Raw genomic sequence first — 23,520 nt, forward strand, 5'->3', positions numbered from 1 at the left:
CAGAAATGTTTTCTGAAACCTTTCCCCTTTCCTGGTACATCTTCTCTTTGTGCCTTTGAATTTACAGCTGTTCCCTGATGTCATTTCCCCTGTCTGACTTCTGTGCAGCTCCTAGCTGGGAAAAACTGAGAAAACTTAGGGGGTACAGAGGTGGAATTTTTAGCTGGATTTTTCTAAAATTTCTAATTCTGCTGAAATTATTTCCCCAGTGAGAAGAGCACGAACTCACCGCCATTCAGGCCTGACAGTCACTGCGGGAAATCTGACACAGTATTAATAAGTAACCTTTCCTGAGAGCAGTCACCACCCCAGTCCTCCAGCCTTGGCAAGTTTTTTCAATGAATGGACCCAAGTTCTAATCCTTAACCTAAATTTCTGTCAGCTTTTGTTAGAAAGATACCTGACAGTAAATCATACAAGAGAATTTAAAAATTGCTCAAAGAATAGCAGGCCCAGACCAAACCAAACCACCCCCATCACTGCTCCACCCCAGTTTTGGGAGAAACAGTGATAGTTTATAAAAACTCTCCTTCCATGCTATTCAGTCCTTCACTGCACATCCTCAGAGAGGATTTTCACCAGCTTTTGTTCCCAATGGCACCTCTCTCTCCAGCACCAATCCCACTTATCACAGACACAAAGGGAGCAGGCCTAAGACAATGGTTCCAGCAGCAGCTGCAATCCCGAGCTCCCTGTTCCCTGGATTGCTCATCCAAGCACTCCCTCACCCCAGACTCTCTGTCCTCAGAGGGAAACACAGCCTGATGGGACACAGCTCTGGCACCACATTTCCTCTTGTTCCTGCTGAACTGGAAAGCCACAGGTAAGCACAGTCCCTCAGACCTTGCACCCCTGAACACCAGGAGAGCTGGAGTTTCACTCAGATCCCACATTCCCTAGGCAGTTAATCCCAGCAGGGAGGAAAAGAGGAACCCTACATCCTCTGACTTACCCCATAGCATGGGCAGGACCAGGAGCCCTCCAGCGTAGACCTCTGGTGCTGAAGCCTCTGGGCTTTGGCTGCTCAAACACCACAGCTCTTGGCAAAGATGAGAAGAGTGTCGTGATTTTTCCTGTCCTGAAAGAGAGGAGGAAAAGAAAATTAAGTCCACTGCAGAAGGATTCCAGGTCTCACACTTCTGCTCTGATTCCTCACTATGGGGTTTTATCCATGACAGGTGACACCATTTCAGAGTGCCCTTTTCCAGCATTTTTATTCTTAACTATTTCAGATATTAAAAGGATGCTCATTTTTCTTTTAGCATTCTTTGCTTAATTTTAACAGAGCCATTTTCACCCCAGACCCCACTTGTCAGTTATTCCATCCTTTACCACTGGACATGGCACAAAGGGATACCCGTGGTGCTGCATCACAAGAAATCCCAAAGAGAAACCCTTCCAAAACCTGACAGAGAAAGGTTTCAAGGCACTCCAGAGCACAGACAGCTGTTCATGCCTTGTCAGGCCACACCAATTCTGTCCCATCCACCTGAGCTGTGCAGGTGAGGCAAAGGCTTCCCTTCCTCCTCGGGAATCACTGAGACCACAGATGTCCATCCTGGGCAGCACCTGGAAACAACGTGGGAAAGGCAAAATGAGAGTGTTTTCTATCAGAAAATGCGTAATAACAATAATAATCAGAACCTCTGGACAAATTTAGTAACATCACTTTGATATGACAAATACAGGCCATGCCTATCTTTCTAGCCCAGGTGAAAGCAGGAAGGAGAACTACAGGAAAAGCAGAGTCCCTTATTCGGTCTCTGGACACAAACTGAGGCCTTTTCCCTGTGAAACAAAACTCACCCTTCCAGGGTTCCTGAGATCAGTTGGGAGGAGGCGTTCAGCACCCCAAAGGCAGCCAGGCTTCTAAGTGGTGGAAGCTTGGGGCTGGGAGAAACCATGCTCCATTTGGAGTTTTGTCAAGCAGGACGCCAGTCCCAGGAACACAGCTTTGGACACAAATAGCAGACCTTTTCGTTGTTAAACAAAATCGGAATAAACTCTTGCTCTCTTCCAAATTTTAGCAGGAAGAAGCCCAGGCCCAGGGTTCCTGGACGTGCGGAGTGTCCGATTTTCCTGAGAAACAACACTCACCCTTCCAGGTTCCTGAGACAAGTCAGGAGGAGGCGTTTGGCCCTCCAAGAGAAGCCAGGGTTCCAGGTGGTTCCAGCTGTGGTATAGGAGCAATCCTGGTCCATTTGGAATTTTAGCCGGCAGAAGCCTGGTTGGGGGCACAGGTCTCTGGACACAAACTGTAGCCCTTTTCCCTGTGAAACCAAACTCACCCTGCCAGGCTCCTGAGACCAGTTAGGAGGAGGGGTTTGGGTCTCCAAGAGCAGTCACAACGACAGATGCTCACACAGAAGGCAATGCAGAAGAGGAAACGATCCCAGCCACAGCCCCCCAACCTGCGCCCCAACGCCCCCGACCCGGCACTGCCGGCCCGAGCAGTCCCATAAAGAACCCCCCCACCCCGCATCACTGGGACAGGCGGGGCTCGGGGTCCGCGGGTACGCAAGGGCAGTCCCCGCGCCCCGGCTGGTCCCGGGCACCCCGAGGACACCGAGCGTGCCCAGAGCCCCGGCAGGACCCTAGTGCAGCGCCACCTGGTGGCGGAGCAGGAGAGCAGCGTCGGGCCCCATGCCAGTATCGGTACCGGTGTGCCCCCTGCTGTCTGCGGCGATGCAGCTCCCGATGCTGTTCCACACCCGTCTCGCCGAGGTCCCAACCCGAACGCCCTGAATCATGGTTTTAAAAAGTTAAGATTTTTGCTAAGGGTAGAAGTAGTTTCCATGACCAAGATGTAAGTTAGGTAGGTAAATGGTAGGTTAATAATTACTAGATGCTTAGGCTAGAGGTAATTGGTATAATTTTCTGCTATTATAAACTTAGATACAGAAGAACGTAAAATAAGTAAACCATTAACCATGAAGCACGGGGCCTTGGATCATGCCAGAGGGTCACTGAGACTTGATGAAGACTCTCGTGACTTCATCCTTCGAGACCACTGACCCATTTCGAGACCACCGACCCAAATTCAGGAGAAGAACTGCGCACGCGTGAAAGACTAATAGGATCATTTTAATATGGGGTGGGGATGGGAGATGCTGGGGTTATGCATATGTATTGTATGTAAGATCTTGGGGAATAAATAGATGGCAAAGAATCTTGTTCGGGGCCGCCACGCCTTTTGGAGGTGAGTCCCGTGCAGCCTGCCGGTGAACAAACATACCACTTTCTACCTTTAATTAGTTAGAGGGTCTTTGTCCGTGATTATACCATTTTTTTTAACGATTCACCCCGAACCCCGACCTAAACCCCGGAACCCGACCCGGATCCCCGACCCTGGACCCCGACCTAAACCCCGGACTCCGATCCTGGACCCCCATCCCTGGACCCGCGACCTAAACCCCGGACCTCGACCTAAACCTGGGACCCTGCCCCCAGGCACCTGACCATGGACCCCGAACTAAATTCTGGACCCCAACCTAAACCCCAGACCCCCATCCCGGACCCTGACCTAAAGCCCGGACCCCCGACCTGGACCCCTCAACCCTGTACCCTGACCTAAACCCCAGACCCTGACCCCGACCTAAACCCCCGACCCCGACCCCAAATGCCCGACCCTGGACCCTGACCTATACCCCACACCCTTGTAAGGGTCGGTCCGAAGTTCCCCTCGATTTTGCCTCCCGACCGTCGCAAAGAGACCTCGAGGACCCCCACCCAGGCCGACTCTGAACAATGGTTTCCTGGCCTGGCCAAGATGGATGCTCGTGACTGTGTGCTGGTGTATTGTGTTGACTGGACCGTGCTGTTGTGGCACCAACCAGAGACTGTGTTGTATCAACTGAGGACTGCTTGACCGTACCTGTCTCCTGCAGCACCACACAATGGTCCATAAATCTTCCCACCTCTTGGCCAGAGGCCACTCGCTTTGGAGAAGGACTATAAAAGAGCGACCCTCTGGAAAAGACCCTTTGAGATCTCTCCACTAATGAAGACCTCCTGGAGAAGACCCCTGAGATCTCCCCACGGACGAAGACTCGTCTATTGGATGACCCGTGAGGACGCCCGTCTCGTCTGTTGGTAGCTATTCTCCCATCCCTTCCTTTCCTTCCCCTTTCCCTATCCTATACCTCTCCCCTTTACCGTAACTGAATTGTTGGCATTTGATGAAATGCATTGCTCTTGTTGAATAAACTGATTTTCTGCTGTTGAATAAACTGATTTTGTCCCCTGCATTTTGCCTGTTTGCACCTTTAAGATCAAAAGAACCATCACGACCCCCGCTCTGCATTAATAGCGGATCGTGACATTAAATTGGCGTCACGGACAGGATTTTCTGGCAGACAGAAGGGATGCAAGGTTGTCTGTAGTCTGTATCAGGGGAAGGAAGTCTTACTCCAGCCACACCTAGCTGGCCACCTTGAATGGGTGAACCTGTCTAGAAAGCAAGGGGGGTTTTTCTGATTTCCCGCAGACTGCAGACACCTTGGTGTGGAGCATCCCCAGACTCACTTGAGGGTTCTGTAGTCAGAATTTCACAAAAGATCTACTGGTGCAAAAGGCGGGACACTGTTGTTGTTGTTGTTGTTGTTGTTGTTGTTTTTTATGATGTGTGACTACTTGGTGCAGTGAAGAGACAACCTGGTGTTTTGTAACTAAGGAGTACCTCCCAAGTAGTTTGGTCTCTTCACCCACACGGGGAAGCGAAGGGGGGCACACAGCGGAAGCTGTTTCGTTGTGTGTGGTAACTTAAGCAATAGACCTTCCCCTTGTGGTTTTTACTTATCCCTTCACAAAATGACTGAGAATTCCACTGTAACAGGTAAAGCTGCATTTTATGCTCTATTAGCTAAGTATAGCGCCAGACTGTCCCAAGGTGGGGAGGAATGGGTGAACAATAATTGGTTTAATCTGGAGAATGTGATTGATAGAATATGTTCTTTGCAACATGAATCAAAGTTCAAACTGGGCAAAAATAAAACCATGCTCTGCTCAGTTTTAGGAGCTTGTCTTACGGCAGCCATAGAAACTCGCTCTGAGCGCAGAAATGAGGAAAGAACAATTATAGACTCTCTACAAAATCTTGTTCAAATTTTGCAAAAACAATTAGATCAAGAAAGGAATGAGAACCATTTGTTGCTAGACGAAAATAATTTGTTAAAAGCTGCCTTAAGAGAAGAATGAGACAAAAATTCAACGCAGGGTATAACACCAAAAGAAACAGAGGAGAAGGAAGCTATTCACATTAATCCAATACACTCTCAAAAAGAACCAATTTTGATGAAAAATTGTGGGGAACACTGCTGCCCCAACTTGAAACCTGTGATTAAAATAGAATATGGTTATATCAGTGATGCACCTCCTGAGCAACCTTCTCCACAGGTTCTGGGCAGTGTACCAGAGCAAACTTCTCCACAAGTTCTGAACAATGCACCAAATCAATCTCCTGCACAGGCTCTGGGAGTTGAGCCAAAGCAGTATACCTGCACTGGGCTTTCCCAAGGGTCTGAACATTCCCTCACTTCGGCCCACCACACTTTAGCCCAGGAATTAGAAAAGATACCCAAACCTGACAATACAGCTGTCTATCAATACATTGATGATATTCTGGTGGGAGGGGATGAAATAAAAGTAGTGGGGGATACCCAACAAAAAATAATCTCTCATTTGGAAAACCCTGATTTGCAAATTTCCTCAGAGAAAATTCAAAAACCTTCTCAGGAGGTGAAGTTGTTGGGAATTTGGTGGAAAGGAAGTATGACATGTATTCCACCTGATATTCTAACCTCCCTGGATCAAATTAAATTGCCTGAATCCAGGAAAGATATCCAACAGGCTCTAGAATTATTAGTGTTCTGGAGAAAACACATCACAGTCACTATTGAGACCCCTCCCCCTGACGGGGTGGCCCAGAGATCCTCAGTTGGGAAGTGGTATGCCCAGATCAAACATTACTGTAACATCTTCTTAGTGATAGAAAGAGCTGTAAAAAATCTGGCAATACAAGAAACTGAGAGCTTGGCAAATAGCCATGACAAACCTGCCTTGGTAAGTAAAGTAGCCACTCCTTTCTCCCCTGAACAATCAGCAAATTCTTGGTTCACTGATGCTTCTGCCAAACGAGAGGGAAAGGTGGGGAAATACAGGGCAGTAGCCCTCCCCACTTCTGCTGGTGAACAAATTATTACTGAGGGAGAAGGCAGCTCTCAGACCGGTGAGCTGACAGTTGTTTGGAGTGTTTTCCAACTTGAGGTACAGAATATCTCTCTTGTTTACATCTACACTGACTCCTATGCTGTGTTTAAAGGAGGTACAGAATGGCCCCCTTTTCAGCAGCAAAATGATTGGGAAGTTAACAGAATTCCAGTCCACGCTACACACTGGATAGTTCCATCATTTTAATCTCCTGCCTCCTGGAGGCAAACTCTGTTGTGTTTACTTTTCACAGAAGAACACCGAGGGACATGAAGAAGCACCCCCCCTTAGTGTTGGATGACAGAAACAAGGTTTTTCCTCCTTTCATGGTGACTCAAGGTGATGATGTCACAATAACTTGTAAATTAGTGGCTGGATCCCTCACCGAACCTGCATACAGTTATGGCACAGGACTTTATGGCCGTGTTTTATACTGTGAAATTCATAATTAGGACTGTTGGATAAACTTAACTGCTATACAATTTTCCTATAAAATCATGTGTGGAAAAAATGATACAAAATACTGGGGGGAACTTGATGTTAATGTTATAACACCTACTACCCAACCACCGGTTGTGCTGAGCCCTACGATTTTTTTTAAATTTGGACCATATGTAATTAGAAAAACTGGCCAACAACAAATATTGTTTAATCCGGCATGGTCTCTCAAACAAATCAAATTGCTGATGCAAAATAATGTCTCAGAAGTTCAACCAGCTTGTTCACCCTTTCTACAGACTTCTTTTGAGGGATGGACAACCTAGCTGCGGAAACGGATTCCTGCTAAAAAACGAATGGCAAGAGACATAACCGGTGTTGTGGGAACAGGATTGGGAATTTTGAATAGCATCGATTCGGAAGTACTAATGAATAAATTGGCTACCACAGCTGGAGATGTAACCAAATTACAACGGTCCCTGCAAACAGCCTTAACAGCTTTGGGGACCCAACAATGGTTGTTATCAAACACATTACCAAGTTGGGAAAAGGTAAATGTAAATGACCACAAATTGATAATCGATGCACTTGGTGCTACTCAAAATAACATCTCTCTGGCTCTCAGCTGTATACAGGCCCAGTTGTGGATGCAGTCTGTTGCTGCTTTAATTATAAGAGAAAGTGAGGAAGGCACTTTTTCCCCTGAAATCCGAAAAATAGTCTGGGACAGTGCCACTGATTTTGAAAAGGAATTCCAGTCCTGGTGGAACTTAGTAAATTTTACCTATGATCCCAGCACAAACACAGCCACAGCCTTTGTACTGACAATTCGTAATGCTTCAGTGCATTCAATATTCCCCATCATTGCATTAGGGTTGAATCATGATGGAGCTATTCTCTATCCTTTCGAGCATAGGGAATGGGCCCGTCAAATTGGTGGGAGGTGGCAAACTGTCAATTTGGAAACTTGCATTGTCCGGGAACAACAAGGGTTTATCTGTGAAAGTAATGCTATTAGAGCTCAAGATATTAGCTTGGATACAGAACAGAATGTTTGCAATTTTGAAATTCATCCAAACGAGATTCCTGAAACAGTACTAGTATATGTAGGCACTGGATGTGCATGCTTTAGAACTGCTTGTGATAGAGTTTTCATAGAAAATTTAGTAGTGAATACCAAAAATCATTCAAACTTTTGTGTCTGTAACTTTATTAGGATTTCAGGATGTGATTTTTCCTATGTAGCCCCAGTTACTTCTCACCATCTTTTGCAGTCAAATTACACACTGATCCACCATCTATTGCCCACTCCAATTGGAATGAACCTCTCTCTGGTGAAGCAATTGTTGCTCCACCAAGATCTGATCGAAATTTTGGAGAAGAACGGACAGAAAACTCTAATAGCTGTTCATCACAATGTGGAAAAAATACATCGTGTTTTGGAAAGGGTAAAGACAGATGCTGAACACAGGTGGTGGGATACTCTATTTGGGTGGTCACCTACTGCTACAGGTGTCCTGAACAAATTGTGTCATCCCACCATTGTTCTTTTGATTTTGGTTTTAATTGGTTTTGTTTTATCAGCAATTCTATACATCATGACTTGGAGAATAACGAAACGATTAACACAATTGGCATCTGTGACAGATGTACCCAGATCGGCTACTGTTGACATCCCTAGGGTTATTGACACAAGGTTTCAAATAAGATAAAATATGATTTTTTAACTAGAATTATCTTCTAATTTCAATTAGAATTGTTTAATCAAAAACTTGCTTTCTAATCAAAATTGAAAAATTTAAAGAATTGAACAAATCGTTTGAAATTGTTAGCAATAAAAAAAAAATTGAATATAATTAATCTGTTTTGTTTTCCCTTTTCTCCTTTTCCTTATCCTGTCCCTTATCTTTTTCCTACTCTCCTGTCTCTGTTTTCCAGGATATGCTACCAACTTGGACGAGTCCTGAAGACTTCACTACAACTTCACAAAGGGGGTGCTCTTGACAACGATCGTGAGTCACGGGGTGGTGTAAGGGTCGGTCCAAAGTTCCCCTCGATTTTGCCTCCCGACTGTCGCAAGGAGACCTCGAGGACCCCCACCCAGGCCGACTCTGAACAATGGTTTCCTGGCCTGGCCAAGATGGATGCTTGCCATGTGACTGTGTGCTGGTGTATTGTGTTCACTGGACTGTGCTGTTGTGGCACCAACCAGAGACTGTGTTGTATCAAGCGAGGACTGCTTGTCCGTACCTGTCTCCTGCAGCACGACACAATGGTCCATAAATCTTCCCACCTCTTGGCCAGAGGCCACTTGCTTTGGAGAAGGACTATAAAAGAGCGACCCTCTGGAAAAGACCCTTTGAGATCTCTCCACTAATGAAGACCTCCTGGAGAAGACCCCTGAGATCTCCCCACGGACGAAGACTCGTCTATTGGATGACCCGTGAGGACGCCCGTCTCGTCTGTTGGTAGCTATTCTCCCATCCCTTCCTTTCCTTCCCCTTTCCCTATACTTTGTTTCCTATACCTCTCCCCTTTACCGTAACTGAGTTGTTGGCATTTGATGAAATGCATTGCTGTTGTTGAATAAACTGATTTTCTGCTGTTGAATCAACTGATTTTGTCCCCTGCATTTTGCCTGTTTGCACCTTTGTGATCAAAAGAACCATCACGACCCCCGCTCTCCATTAATAGCGGATCGTGACAACCCTGACCCCGGACCCCTGACCTGGACCCCCGACCTCAGACCCCCAACCCTGGTCTTGGAACTAAACCCTGGACCCTGACCTAAACCCTTAACCCTGACCCCAGACGCCCGACCCTGGACCCTGAACTAAATTCTGGATGCTGACCTAAGCCGCGGACCCCCGACCCTGGACCCTGACCTAAACCCCAGACCCTGACCTAAACCTGGGATCCTGACCCCGGACCCCTGACCCTGGACCTCGACCAAAACCCCGGACCCCCGACCCCGACCCTGGACCCTGATCCTGGGTCCCGACCTAAACCCTGGACCCCCAATCTGGAGCCCCAACCCTGAACCCCGACCTAAACCCCGGACCCTGACCCCGATGTAAACCCCGGACCCCGACCCCAAATGCCCGACTCTCAACCATGACCTATACCCCGGACCCTGACCACGTACCCCTGGCCTGGACCCCCCACCTCGGACCCTAGACCCTGGTACCCGACCTAAACCCTGGACCTCTACCCAAAACCCCCGACCCTGACCCTGGACCCCAAGTTAAACCCTGTACCCAGACCCCAGACCCCCGACCCTGGACCCTGACCTAAACCTTTGACCCCTGACCCTGGAGCCCCGAACTGAACCCCCAATCCCAGACCCTCAAACCCGACTCGGACCCCGACGCAAACCCCCAACCCCCGACCCAGACCCTGGACCCCCACCCTGACCTGGACCCTGTACACCGACCCCAGACTCCCAACCAGGACCCTTGACCGCAACCTAAACCCTGGACTCTGACCCCGAACCTCCAACACAGACCCTGGACCCCCAACTTGGACCTCTGACCCCAACCTAAACCCCAGACCCTTGGCCTGGACCCCCGACCCTGGAGCCTGACCTAAACCCCGGACCCTGACCCCGAACTAAATCTCAGACCCCGACCTAAACCCTGGACCCAGACCCCGGAGCCCTGTCCATGGACCCCGACACAAACCCCGGACCCCGACCCCACACCCCCAACCCTGACCCGGATCCCGACCTAAACTGCAAACCCTGGTCCCCAACCTAAACCCCAGACCCGTGACTCCAACCTGGTCCCCCAACACCACACCCCCAACAGCTACCCTGAAGTAAACCCTGGGCCCCCCACTCAGACCCTGGATTCCGACCTATACCCTGGACCTCGACCCGAAACCCCGGACCCCGGATCCTGGACCCTGACCTAAACCCCGGACCCCCAACTCCGACCTGGACATCCGACCCAGACCTCCGATCTAATCCCCAGACCCTGACCTCAGAGGCCCGACACGCACCCCCGACCCTGGACCCCGACCTAAACCCTGCACCTCTACCCGAAACCCCCGACCCTGGACCCTGACCTAAAGCCCAACCCTGACTCCAGACCCCCGACCTGGACCTCCAAACCCACACCCCCAACCCCAACCCGGACCCCAACCAAAACCCCGGACCCCTGACCCAGACACCAGACCCCGAGTTAAACCCTGTACCCAGACCTGGGACCCCCGACCCTGGACCCTGACCTAAACCCCGGACCCCGACCTACACGCCAGACCCCGACCCCTGACCCCGACCTAAACCCCAGTCCCAGATGCAGCACCCTAACCTAAACCTTGGACCCCTGACCCTGGAGCCCTGAACTGGACCCTCGACCCCGGACCCTCAAGCCCGACCCTGGTCCCCAACCTAAACCCCGAACCCCGAACCCCCAACTCTGACCTGGACCCCCAACGCCACACCCCCAACTGCCACCTGGACCCCAAACTAAACCCCGGACCCCCGACCCAGACCCTGGACCCCGACCCTGGACCCTGACCTAAACCTTGGACCCCTGACCCTGGAGCCTTCAACTGGACCCCCAATCCCGGACCCTCAACCCCGACCCAGACCCCGACGTAAACCTCAGACCCCCGACCCAGACCCTGGACCCCCACCCTGACCTGGACCCTGTACACTGACCCGGACCCTCGACCTGGACCCCCGACCCTGGAGCCCTACCTAAACCCCGGACCCTGACCCCGAACTAAATCTCAGACCCCGACCTAAACTCTGGACCCAGACCCCGGAGCCCTGTCCATGGACCCCGACACAAACCCCGGACCCCGACCTCACACCCCCAACCCCGACCCGGATCCCTACCTAAACTGCAAACCCTGACCCCGACCTAAACACCAATCCCCAACCTAAACCCCGGACCCAGAGCCTGGACTCTTGATCTGGACCCCCGACGCCACAACCCCAACCCTGACCCAGATCCTGACGAAACCCCCGGACCCTCTACCTAAATCCTGGACCCCGACCTAAACCCCAGGCCCCCGACTCTGAACCCCGACCCCAGATCCCCACCCCGACCGGGACCCTGAACACGGACCCCGGACTCCCAACCAGGACTCCCAACCCTGACCTAAACCCCGAACCCTGAGCCCAAACCCCAGACCCAGACCCTGGACCCCTGACCCTGGACCCCCAACCCCACATTCCCAACCCTGACCCGGACCTACCTAAACCCTGCACCCCGGACCCTGACCCCGGACCCCCGACCCTGGCCCCACACCAAAACCCCAGACCCCACACCCCAACCCGGACCTTTGATCCTGGGGCCTGATCTAAACCCCAAACCCCAGACCCTGGACCCCCATATGGACCCGGACCCCCCCCCCGACCTAAACCTTGGACCCTGACCCCAGACCCTGGACCCTGACCTAAACCCCAGACCCCCGACTCCGACCTGGACCCAGGCCCCAACCCGACCCCTGACCCCCAACCTAACCCTGGACCCAGACCCCAGACCCTCAACCCTGGACCCCGACCTAAACCCCAGACCCCCAGCTCAGACCCTGGACCCCGACCTAAACCCTGGACCCTGACCCCAGACCCCCGACCTAAACCCTGGACCCCGACAAGGACCCCCGACCCCGACCTAAACCCAAGACTCCCGACCCCACACCCTGTAAGGGTCGGTCCAAAGTTGCCCTCAATTCTGCCTCTTGACTGTCGCAAGGAGACCTCGAGGACCCCCACCCAGGCCGACTCTGAACAATGGTTTCCTGGCCTGGCCAAGATGGATGCTTGCCATGTGACTGTGTGCTGGTGTATTGTGTTCACTGGACTGTGCTGTTATGGCACCAACCAGAGATTGTGCTGTACCAACTGGAGGTTATATTGTACCAACTGAGGACTGCCCGACCACATCTGTCTCTCACAGCACCACACAATGGTCCATAAATCTTCCCACCTCTTGGCCAGAGGCCACTTGCTTTGGAGAAGGACTATAAAAGAGCGACCCTCTGGAGAAGACCCTTGAGATCTCCCCACGGACGAAGATTTGTCTATCGGCTGGCCCGTGAGGACATCCATCTCATCTATTGGTAGCTATTTTCCCATCCCCTTCTTTTTCCTTTCTCTCTATACTTTGTTTCCTATATCTCTCCCCTCTATCTTAACTGAATTGTTGGGATTTAATGAAATGCATTGCTTTTGTTGAACAAACTGATTTCCTGCAGTTGAATAAACTGATTTTGTCCCCTGCATTTTGCCTGTTTGCACCTTTGAGATCAAAAGAACCATCACGACCCCCACTCTGCATTAATAGCGGATCGTGACACACCCCCTGACCTAAACCCCAGACTCCCGACCCTGGACCCGGACCCCAGACCGTTTACCCTGGACCCCCAACCTTAACCCCAGACCCCTGACCTGGACCCCTCACCCTGGACCTCGACCTAAACCCCAAACCCCGACCTGGACCCTGAAATAAACTTCGGACCATAACCTCGGACCCCGACCCCGGACCCTCGACCTAAACCCTGGACCCCCAATCCGGGACCCCGAGGCCAGACCCCTGACCTAAACCCCAGACCCCAGATCCTGGACCCCAACCTAAACCTCGAACCCCCGATCCTGGACCCCGACCTTAGCCCCGGACCCTGAACTGGACCCTTGACCCCCACCCAGACTCCGACCTAAACCCCAGACCCCCGACTTGGACCCCGGACCCCGATCTAAATCCCGGACCTCAACCTTACCCCAGGATCCCTACCTGGACCCTGAAATAAACTTCGGACCATAACCTTGGACCCCGACCCCGGACCTCTGACCCCCTGGCCCCCGGGACCCCCTGAACTCCTGGGCCCCAGGGACCCCTGGCCCCTGGGACCCCTGACCTCCTGGCTCCCTGACCCCCTGGCCCACAGGACCCCCTGACCCCCAGGCCCCCGAGCCCCCTGAACCCCTGGCTCCCTGGCCCACAGTACCCAATACCCCCATGCTCCCTGACCCCCTGGCTCCCTGGACCCCTGACCCCCTGGCTCCCTGACCCCCTTTTGAGGGTTGAATTGTTGCCTTTTCTTTCTGCGGAATTTCTCCCATTGTTATGCTAAGTATTTGTGGGTACGCCTTAGAAACTATAATGTTCTCTCGAAGGGGGGTGGGTGGATGGGGGCGGAGACCAGAAAAGGAAAGGGGGGAGAGGGGTCTGGAGCGGGCTCTGGCTTGGCTCTGGCTTGGCTCGTGGAGTGAAAGGAGGACGGCCCGTGCTCCAATCTAGCATCTCCCTTGCCATCCCATCTCTGACATCCATGCTCCCTGCCGTTGGGCATCGCTCTGCTGCTCTCCCACTGCATCCTACTACCTCCGGACACTCTGCTGAGCACCACGACCGACATCGTGAGGGGGGAGTCACTCCTCCATCCCTCTGACCCCTGGGCCGCTGCTGCCATCACTCCAGCCCTCTTCGACTGCGTGGGACCTGCCCTGCCCCTACCACCAGTAACTGAGCGCAGGGAGAGAGGGCCTGTGGCCAAAAGGGACTGGAACTGAGCTATACTGTTCTGTTTTGTTGTCAATTTTTATAGCTGTTGTTTTCTGTTATTTTGCCTTGTTAGATATCAGTAAAGAACTGTTATTCCTATCCTCATATCTCCTGCCTGACAGCCTCTGATTTGAAACTAAAATAATTAAAAGGGAGGGGGTTGCACTCTGCATCTCAGGAAAGGGGTTCTCGACTTTCCTTAGAAAATACCTGTCTTTCAAACCGAGACACCCCCTGGCCCCTGGGACCCCTGACCCCCTGGTTCCCAGGCCCACAGTACCCGACCCCCGGGCTCCCTGGCCCCCCGGCCCCCGGGATTCCTGGCCCTCTGGCCCCCTGACTCCCGGGCCCCCAGGACCCCTGACCCCTGGCCCTTTGGACCCCTGACCTCCTGGCTCCCTGGCCGCTGGGACCCCTGACTCCCAGGCTCTCTTGCCCCCAGGCTCCCGGGGCCCCTGACCCTCAGGCTCCCTGGCCTCCAGGCCCCCGGGACCACTGACCCCCAGCCCTTTGGACCCCTGACCTCCTGGGTCCCTGGCCACTGGGACCCCTGACTCCCAGACTCTCTGGCTCCCTGGCCCCCAGGACCCCTGACCCCCTGGCTCCCTGACCCCCTGACCACTGACCCAGACCCACCTCCAATAGCCCAGGCCTGCGCCGATTTCAGCACACCAATCCCATTGTCTTGATGCCCCCCCTACAGCTTCTACCCCACTTGCGGCTTCTAACCCAGCCAGAGCAATTTCAGAGTTAATGATTTCAGACATCCCCTTTGCCCCACCCCCTGTGATTTCACCTCTTTCTCAACCGACATGCTTTATTCAACTGCCAGCTCTGCTTTTCCGACTCCAGCTGAGCCTTTCTCCATCTCTGCCAGTGCAATCTTCTCCAGCTTCAAAAGGCAGCATCTCTGTCTTGGCTCCAGCCCCGCAACAATTCAGCTCCCGCCCTAGAGCCTCGAAGCCCAACCCAGTACATATCCCAGTCCCACAGTGATTTCACCTCCAGCCCTATGGTGTCCCTCCTATTACAGCCCTACATGTCCCTGTTCCATGCGCTGGCACACCACCCAGACGCACCACCAACAGCCCAGGCCTGCACCGATTTCAGCACACCAATCACCCCGACTCGATGGCACCCCTACAGCGTCTAGCCCACTTGCGGCTTCTAACCCAACCCGAGCGATTTCAGAGTCAATGATTTCAGACACCCCCTTTGCCCAACCCCTTGTGATTTCAGGTCTTTCTCAACCCACATGCTTTATTCAACTGCCAGCTCTTCTGCTTCTCTTCTGGATCCACGTTGCCCCTGCCCTGCCATGTAACGCTGTTTCTGCTTTCCATGGCAGGATCGGTTTTTTTAGCTCTAGCTCTGTGTGGTTTCAGCACCTCCTGAACCCATATTCTAGCCGTGATGTGAGAATCCTTACCCCACTAACATCTCTAGACTCCCTATCACATCTCTTAGTGATTTCATATCCAGCCACACACCTACCATGGTGCCTCCATATTCCCTAACACAGCCCCAAAGCAGTTATGTTTTCAAACCCTACCGTATTTCTCCAGCTCTGCTTCCTCAGTTCCAGCTCCTCAGCTTCAGTCTAATAAAGAAGAAAAATGTGATTAAAACATATAAAGCCTAAAAAAAGAAGAAAAACATTAAAAAGCACCTTTATTCCTGGTATTTGAAACCATATAAACTGCCCTCAGTAGAAGCAGCTGGTCTCCCAGACCCGGTAGCCGCATGCGTGCTCACCAGCTCACCCCAGATTGGCAGCCACGCATCCCGTCCTGGCGCTGAGGCACTGCTTCTCCACCGGGGCTGCTTCCGCGGGGACACCGCTGCCCCCGCTGCTGTCACCTCCACAGCCCCCAACACCCCGAGGCTGAGCCCCCAGACCCCGCCCTTACCACCGCTGCCACTGCCGCCACCTCCATAATGCCCCCACCCTCCGCAGCACACGCTATTTATGTCTAAGGGCCAGCCAGGCCAGCTAATCACAGCAATTCCGGCCCTCCTATCAGAGCCGGCCCATTCCTACCACTCTCACCGCCACCCCCTTCTGTCCTGCGCAGGTGCCGAAGCTCGCCCCAGATCGTGCAACTGCAGTCACTGCGTCCCTGCCCACCACCCCCGCCACCTCCCCACTCGCCGTCCCCGCAGGAGCTGCTACTGCCGCAGCCTGCGACCCCCACGCGCAGCACGCAGACCCCTCCCTTACCTCTGCTGCTGCGGCAATGTCCGCACCCTCCGCAGCCCACGCTATTTATGTCTAAGGGCTGGCCAGGCCAGCCAATCACAGCCCGAGGCAGTGCCGGCCTGCCTATCAGAGCCCGCCCTTTCCTGCCACGCTCAGCTCCACCCCCATCAGTCCTGTCACCACGTCCCCACCCACCGCCCCCGCCTCCTCCCCACTCGCTGCCCCTGCCGGGGAGCCGCAGGATGCCCCTAACCCTAAATATGGTGGACCACGTCAGGTCACGTGATAGCGGACAAATATGGCGGCCTGCATGAAGTTCTGATCTGCGGGGATAGGCTGTCGAGGTCCTGCCAGGGGTGGGCCGGCGAACAGACGTGGCTGGGAATGTTGGTGTGCTGACGTGAGGGGACGGACCGTGCCGGCAGGGTGGTCACGCGGCAGTGAGCGTCGATGTTGTGGACGGGTGTTCCGGGGGGTGGTCCAGTCCCGTGGGGGGGGGGGAGACGCAGCAAGGCGGTGACACGATGATGCCAAGAGGCAGGCCGGGGCCCCGAAGTTTGGGGCGGGAGAGACAGCGACGTTGGGGAAGTGACAAAGTCGGGGGGCGGGCTGACCCGATAACGCACTGGGGCATGGGTGGCATCGGGACCAGCATGGCCACGGCCAGCAGGGGGCGCACCGGTACAGACAGTGGCACAGGGTCCGGCGCTGCTCTCCTGCTCCGCCGCCAGGTGGCGCTGCGCTGGGGTCCTGCCGGGGCTCTGGGCATGCTCCTGCTGCGGCTGCTGGGAGCCGGGGCTGTGCCACTGGCGCTGCACGGCAGGGCGGCAGAGGCGATTTCCTCATGCTGACTGGAACCCAAACCCCGCCTCTCCCCGCGGTGCCAGGGAATTTTTTGTCCAGCGTAGGCAGAGAATTCTTTATGAGAATACTCAAGACTCGGGGATACAGGATCTGAGGGGAGAGGAGAGATTCTGCTATAAATTCAAAACTACTTGGGAAAACTAAATCTATGGAAAAGCTGATTTCCTCTCCCAGACTGGCTTCTCTCTGCATCAGGCAGTAGAGCCTCTCAGTGGTGTCCCAAAGGTTTCACAGTGCCCACCATCTCTGGGTGGGATTTGAGGGCTACCGGCACAGGCCCTCTGTAGTGTTCCTCAGGAGCTTACACTTCCCACTGTTATAAATGAGAGACAAAAGTCTCGATATTCAGCAAAAATTTAGATTGCTTTATTTGATATAGACAGAGCAAGCAGCGCTGGGGAAGGTGAGAGGTCACCTCCCACTCCACCCTCCACCAAACCTTGGTTTGCAGCCTCTTCTTATACTATGGTTTCTCGGTGTAATCAATAATTTTTGGGGTTTTGTTGTCATAATTTTGCCAGGTAAGCAGTGCTGGTCGAATAAACATCCTTACACAAATTTACAAAGTCTCTGGGTGATAATCAGTCACAGATAGCCATCTGGTCCTTGTAGATAACCACCAGAGAAGTTCTGGAAGAATGGCCCTTGAGATAAGCACGATTGATCAGACAGCAGAACTGGCCTTACCCACTTCTTGGAGGATCCCTCTTCTTTCTTCCTTGCCAAATTCCCACTGTCAAAACCCAGCCTAAAGCTCAGCTCCCCATCCCCTCACTCTCCAAGGAATTTGGCTTGGATTTCCCAATCCAGCAGGGCAGAAATGCTGCTGTCCTTATTGTATATCCTAAATGCAGTAATTGCTTAAGAAATAATTGAAAGAAATTAAAGGAACAAAGACAAATTAAGGAAGAGTTGCAAGCTCCAACCAAGGGATGGTCTTATCAAACCCCTTATCTTATCAATGATCTGCTTTAATTAACCAACTCAAGCAAAGCCATTAACACCACACTGATACAGTATGATTCTTTTTAATTCAATTATATAGTGCAGGATGTAAAATCCTTTCTAAACCCAGGAACTCTTTCAAGAGATATACAGGTCACAGATGCAGAGAGAGTCTTGGGTTTCAGGGCAAAAAACCCAAAGTTTTCAGTCTTAAGCATCTTCCACTACGAAACCACTGACAGCAAACACGGCTTCAGTCTCAGGGAGACACGGAGAGTTGGTGAGTCAGAGATTTTACAGATCCTGGTCTCACCTCAGCCTTTCAGCAGAGTCTGCAGGGAGAGGGAAGAAAATGGATCAGAACAGACAGCCTACTTCCAGAAAATCATCACCATCATTCATAAAGCATTCAGTAGAGCTGTACGAACTTCCCCTGTGAGGTTTTCTGGACCTCCGGGTGCTCTTAGGCACACACACTGTGGGCTTATGTTCTTTTCTAAAAAGCGAAGCAACTAATAGTTGGTATAAAGTTATTTATTGTAGAAGCACAAAACAAAACAAAGAAAAACAATGGCATAAGCACGTGGCATAACAGCATGTGGTAAAAGTAATGGCAAAATGCAATGGCAAAATGCACGTGGCATAAAGCCATGGCATTGAGCACCAGCTTTCCCTGATGTATGTTTTTTTATAGAAACTTTTTAATTAGCCAAGACACAAATATGGACCACTATGTACATGGCTTATCTTGTTTTAACTTAAAAATGTAAGCAATATTTTTAACTTTATTATGTCTGAAACTAAGTTCTTAAATCCTCTAAAAAACACTAATAGGGTTTTTAACCTTTATTAGAACATGCACTACTTCTCAGGCATCTAAGACCTTTTACTCACTAAAACCCTTAACATTTATTCCATTTACATTCTCACTTACTCACTCCATATACTCACTCATTTTATTTAAAGGCTTTAATTCAATCCCTGCACTCTGATTTCTCTTTGAAAAAATCAAAGAGACTCCAGACCCACTATCTTCAACATTCCCCAAAGGTCTTTGAGCAGGAGTCTAGCAAAAGCTATGGAGACAAGAAAAAGAAAAGTGACTTCATGCTGTTCCTTTGGAAATTATAGAATCACAAGGAGGTTTTTTATTAGCTTAGGAAAATGCTCACCAAGTTCAGTAGATACTGAATAGCAGGGTGTCTCGGTTTGAAAGAAAGGTATTTTTCTAAGGAAAGTCGAGAACCCCTTTCCTGAGATGCAGAGTGCAACCCCCTCCCTTTTAATTATTTTAGTTTCAAATCAGAGGCTGTCAGGCAGGAGATATGAGGATAGGAATAACAGTTCTTTACTGATATCTAACAAGGCAAAATAACAGAAAACAACAGCTATAAAAATTGACAACAAAACAGAACAGTATAGCTCAGTTCCAGTCCCTTTTGGCCACAGGCCCTCTCTCCCTGCGCTCAGTTACTGGTGGTAGGGGCAGGGCAGGTCCCACGCAGTCGAAGAGGGCTGGAGTGATGGCAGCAGCGGCCCAGGGGTCAGAGGGATGGAGGAGTGACTCCCCCCTCACGATGTCGGTCGTGGTGCTCAGCAGAGTGTCCGGAGGTAGTAGGATGCGGTGGGAGAGCAGCAGAGCGATGCCCAACGGCAGGGAGCATGGATGTCAGAGATGGGATGGCAAGGGAGATGCTAGATTGGAGCACGGGCCGTCCTCCTTTCACTCCACGAGCCAAGCCAGAGCCAAGCCAGAGCCCGCTCCAGACCCCTCTCCCCCCTTTCCTTTTCTGGTCTCCGCCCCCATCCACCCACCCCCCTTCGAGAGAACATTATAGTTTCTAAGGCGTACCCACAAATACTTAGCATAACAATGGGAGAAATTCCACAGAAAGAAAAGGGAACAATTCAACCCCCAACACAGGGAAGTCCAGAGATAAATTCTTTTCTCTCGGAGACAAAATTTTAAATAAATATTTACATGAAACCAGGAGTCAACAGATTGACTGATCAGCAGTCCTTATTAAGAAAAAAACCCCTGGGTATCCTCTCAAGGGACCTAAGAAGAACACCTTGGCTGGGACACAGCCTGGGTCCAGATGAGCAATCACTGTATAATAAAACAACGCTTGCGTGAAAGAACTGTGGTGTGGAGCCTATATTCAGGGTATAGTTATTGAAGAATACTTTAAGACCGCTTTTAAGCGCTAGAAACTAAAACCAAGCACACTTTCAATTTCTAGACAGATTTGAAAGTCTCAAGATTTGAGTGTCTCAAGCACATACTCACTTGTCAGATTTGCCTTTGCCCACCTTAGCAAGAACAGAGAAGATGTGGCCAGTACAGGTCAGACCCACCCCAAGTTCTGACTGAGCCCCTCAGGCCACACTTGCTGCTGATAATGCTGACCCCTCGCAGGCTCAGGCCAGGCCTATTTGGTGCTTGGTTTGTGTACTCTTCTGACCAACGAGAAGGAACCCTCCCATGCCCTGGACCTGGTGGTATTTTCTTGGGCAGATCTGGTTGTTTTGTTGTGTTTTTTCCCCCTAGGATTTGCCTTACACAGGTTCCTCACAGCTGAGCTCTATGATGCCAACAGCAGCAATACGGAAAACCACTCTGGGACAGAGCAGCAGAAAAAGCTCCCTCTAGACTTGCCAGAGTATAACAGGAGCACCCTCAGTGCAATGCCTGGTGAGTGAAGTGGAGCTGACAGCCTGACCCCTAAACAGTCTGCATTTACCTTTCAACAGAGTCAACGTTGAAACAGAACAAATCTCTCTTCTAGTCGAGATGCCTTGAGGTACACCTGTAGATCCTGCCAAGTGTGCTTGAGCAGCCAGAGTAGAATAAGGTTTCTACCATGCTGTAATTAAGAAATAAAATTTATTCAGAAGAAAATAAAAGGAAGCACCCCTCCCCATCCCTTTTCTAAAAAAAAAAATCAAGCATTAGAATTTTTTTAAGCATTCATTCTTGCTTTTCACAGTGTAAATTATGAGCGCTCATCTTTCAGCCTGAATTTGCAACAGCTCCTCAGTCTGATGGACCTTGGCAAGACCTTCAGAATCACTAAACTGTGGAAGGGACCTTCAAGCTCATCCAGTGCCACCCCCTGCCATGGGCAGGGACACCCTAACCCCGACCTAAACCCCAGACCCCCAACCCAGATCCCTGACCCTGGACTCTGAAGCCAACCTGGACCCCGACCCCGGACCCCCGACCTAAACCCTGGACCCCCATCCCGGACCCCGATCTAAACCCTGGACCCCAAAGCCGGACCCCAGACCCTGACCTCGACCTATACCCCAGACCCCGACCCAGGACCCCCGACCCTGGACTCCGAACCCCCAATAGGGACCCCCGACCTTGAACCCCCGAACTAAACCCCGGACCCTGACCCGGAACCCCTACCCTGGACCCTGACACTGGACACGACCCCTCTGGGTTTTGGGTTCGGGGTTGGGTGTGTGGGGTCAGGGTCCCAGGTTTAGGTCGGGGTCAGGGGTTTAGGTCGGGGTCCAGGGTCGGGGTTCTGGGTCGGGGTTCTTGGTCGGGGTCCAGGGTAGAGGGTTTAGGTCGGGGTCGGGGATGCGGGGTTTAGGTCGGGGTCCAGGTTCAGGGGTCTGGCTCGGGGTCCGGGATCAGGGTTCGGGGTTTAGGTCGGGGTCCAGGGTTGGGGGTCTGGCTCGGGGTCCAGGGTTGAGGTCCGGGGTCAGGGTCCAGGGTTTAGGTCAGGGTCGGGGGTTTAGGTCGGGGTCCGGGATCCAAAGTTGGGGGTTTTGGTCCACGTCTAGGGTCGGGGTCCGGGTCGGGGGTCCGGGGTCGGGGTCTAGGGCTTAGGTCGGGGTCAGGGGTCTGGGTCGGGGATCCGGGGTTTAGGTCCAGGTCCAGGATCGGGGCTCTGGGCTCAAGGTCCGGGGTTTAGGTCGGGGGTCCGGGTCAGTGGTCCAGGGTCTGGGTTGGGATCCGTGGTTTAGGTTGGGGCCCATGGCCATGGCCACACCTGCTTTTCAGACTGGGGGCATCTGTCTACTCCCTCTCCAAGTCCACGTGGGCAGCTGGGTGGGTTCGGCCACTCCAAGGCTGTTCCGAGACAGTGGCAGGGCTCCCTCTAAGCCGCGGGCCGGCGGGGGGAGGAAAGAATGCTAGGATCTTAGTAATGGGCTTTTTTCTCTTCCCCCCCCTTCCTGGCCATTGGGGCCCCTGGTTGAAAATGGGGTTCAGCTTCCTCCCGAGCCCCTCTGCCTGGCCTGGACGAAGGGCCCTGGCCAGGTTGGTTACATTGCAAGAGGCAGGAAATGAAAGATGGCCTTTTTCTGGGTTACCTTCTTCAAAATGTGTTTTCACGGAGCAAACTACCTCCTTTGATTGGTTTCCCAGGCTTTCAATAACTAAACCAACCTCCAATTAGTCCCATCAACTCACCAAAGTTCTCATGGAAAAAAGCTTGTGTGTGTGTGTGTGTACCCTCCCCCAGATACCTTCAATACATAATCAGCACATCTTGCTATATCATACTGTTGGGAAGGACGAGATTTTAATTGAGAAGTTTTGCAGATTTACAGAGAGTTCTATAGGAATGAGGGCAAGGTTTGACATATAAAAGATGCTTTTAGGGCCAGTTGTTGCTAAAACAGCTGAGAGAACAAAGGTTTAGATTATATGTAAATGTAAAAGGTATTGTGTATGATGCTGATTGGTTGTTATATAATAAGATGCACAGCAGAGAAACATATAATGCATTGTAACATGAATAGAAAGGGGCTTCAGGACACATGGCTTGCCTATAGCCAGCAGCTATAGGCTCACCCATGACCCTCAACTGCTGTAACCTCGTCTATGCAATAAACAATATTTTAAGAGCTGGCTGAAGCGTCTGTCTCTCCGTCAGGCTCTTACACCATACTTTGTTCATCCTATACAATAGAGTTATTGCTGAGATCGCTTTATTGCTGATATCATTTGATTACTGGGATGCATGACAAGGACTGTCAGTTGACCCAGGCCCATTCATCTATAAACATGAAAGACTCAGCACCATCCAGAATGTCTATCTAGCCTATGTCCCCACTGCTACAGCATGGAAGAACTGCATACATAATGAATTTATCGTGACAGCATGTTTACATAGTTGTGAAACATTATCTCTTTGGATTAGGGAATAGAGACAGACATTCCTTCCAAGCAATGCTAAATGGAGAGTTAAGAATTTCTGAGTAACAGTCGTCTATTATACAGATGGGGGCTGAGACAGCCAGTATATATTGCAAAGGTCAAACAAGAACCTCAGCATTTCTGCTCAAGTATCTCTAATTTTAGTCAACCTAGTTAGAAAAAAAAATTCTGCA

The 23,520-nt window shown here is 51.6% G+C and overlaps 1 protein-coding gene across 25 annotated transcripts in view; it reads right to left on the bottom strand.

The window, feature by feature from the left end:
* The window catches only part of LOC148220390 (uncharacterized), a 34,859-nt gene extending 18,404 nt beyond the window's left edge, over nucleotides 1–16,455 (bottom strand). For 12 of the 25 annotated variants that reach the window (XR_015798880.1, XR_015798879.1, XM_088155512.1 and 9 more), the window contains exons 1-4: nucleotides 2,098–2,436; nucleotides 1,807–1,952; nucleotides 1,490–1,569; nucleotides 953–1,078 (exon numbers count right to left, since the gene is read on the bottom strand). Coding sequence is in view for 12 of the 25 variants with exons in the window: in XM_088155512.1 (XP_088011638.1) it covers nucleotides 953–1,078; nucleotides 1,490–1,569; nucleotides 1,807–1,904 (304 nt within the window). In the remaining 13 variants the exon portion in view is untranslated. Of the gene's footprint in view, nucleotides 1–952; nucleotides 1,079–1,456; nucleotides 1,570–1,806; nucleotides 1,953–2,097; nucleotides 2,437–2,659; nucleotides 2,742–15,711; nucleotides 15,760–16,380 lie in introns of those variants that run through there. The other 13 variants (XR_015798875.1, XR_015798877.1, XR_015798884.1 and 10 more) reach the window with 5 other exon arrangements.
* Nucleotides 16,456–23,520: the final 7,065 nt, after the last annotated feature.

This window comes from Sturnus vulgaris, chromosome W, assembly GCF_052056855.1.
Source record: "Sturnus vulgaris isolate bStuVul1 chromosome W, bStuVul1.hap1, whole genome shotgun sequence".
NCBI classification, from domain to species: Eukaryota; Metazoa; Chordata; class Aves; order Passeriformes; family Sturnidae; genus Sturnus; species Sturnus vulgaris.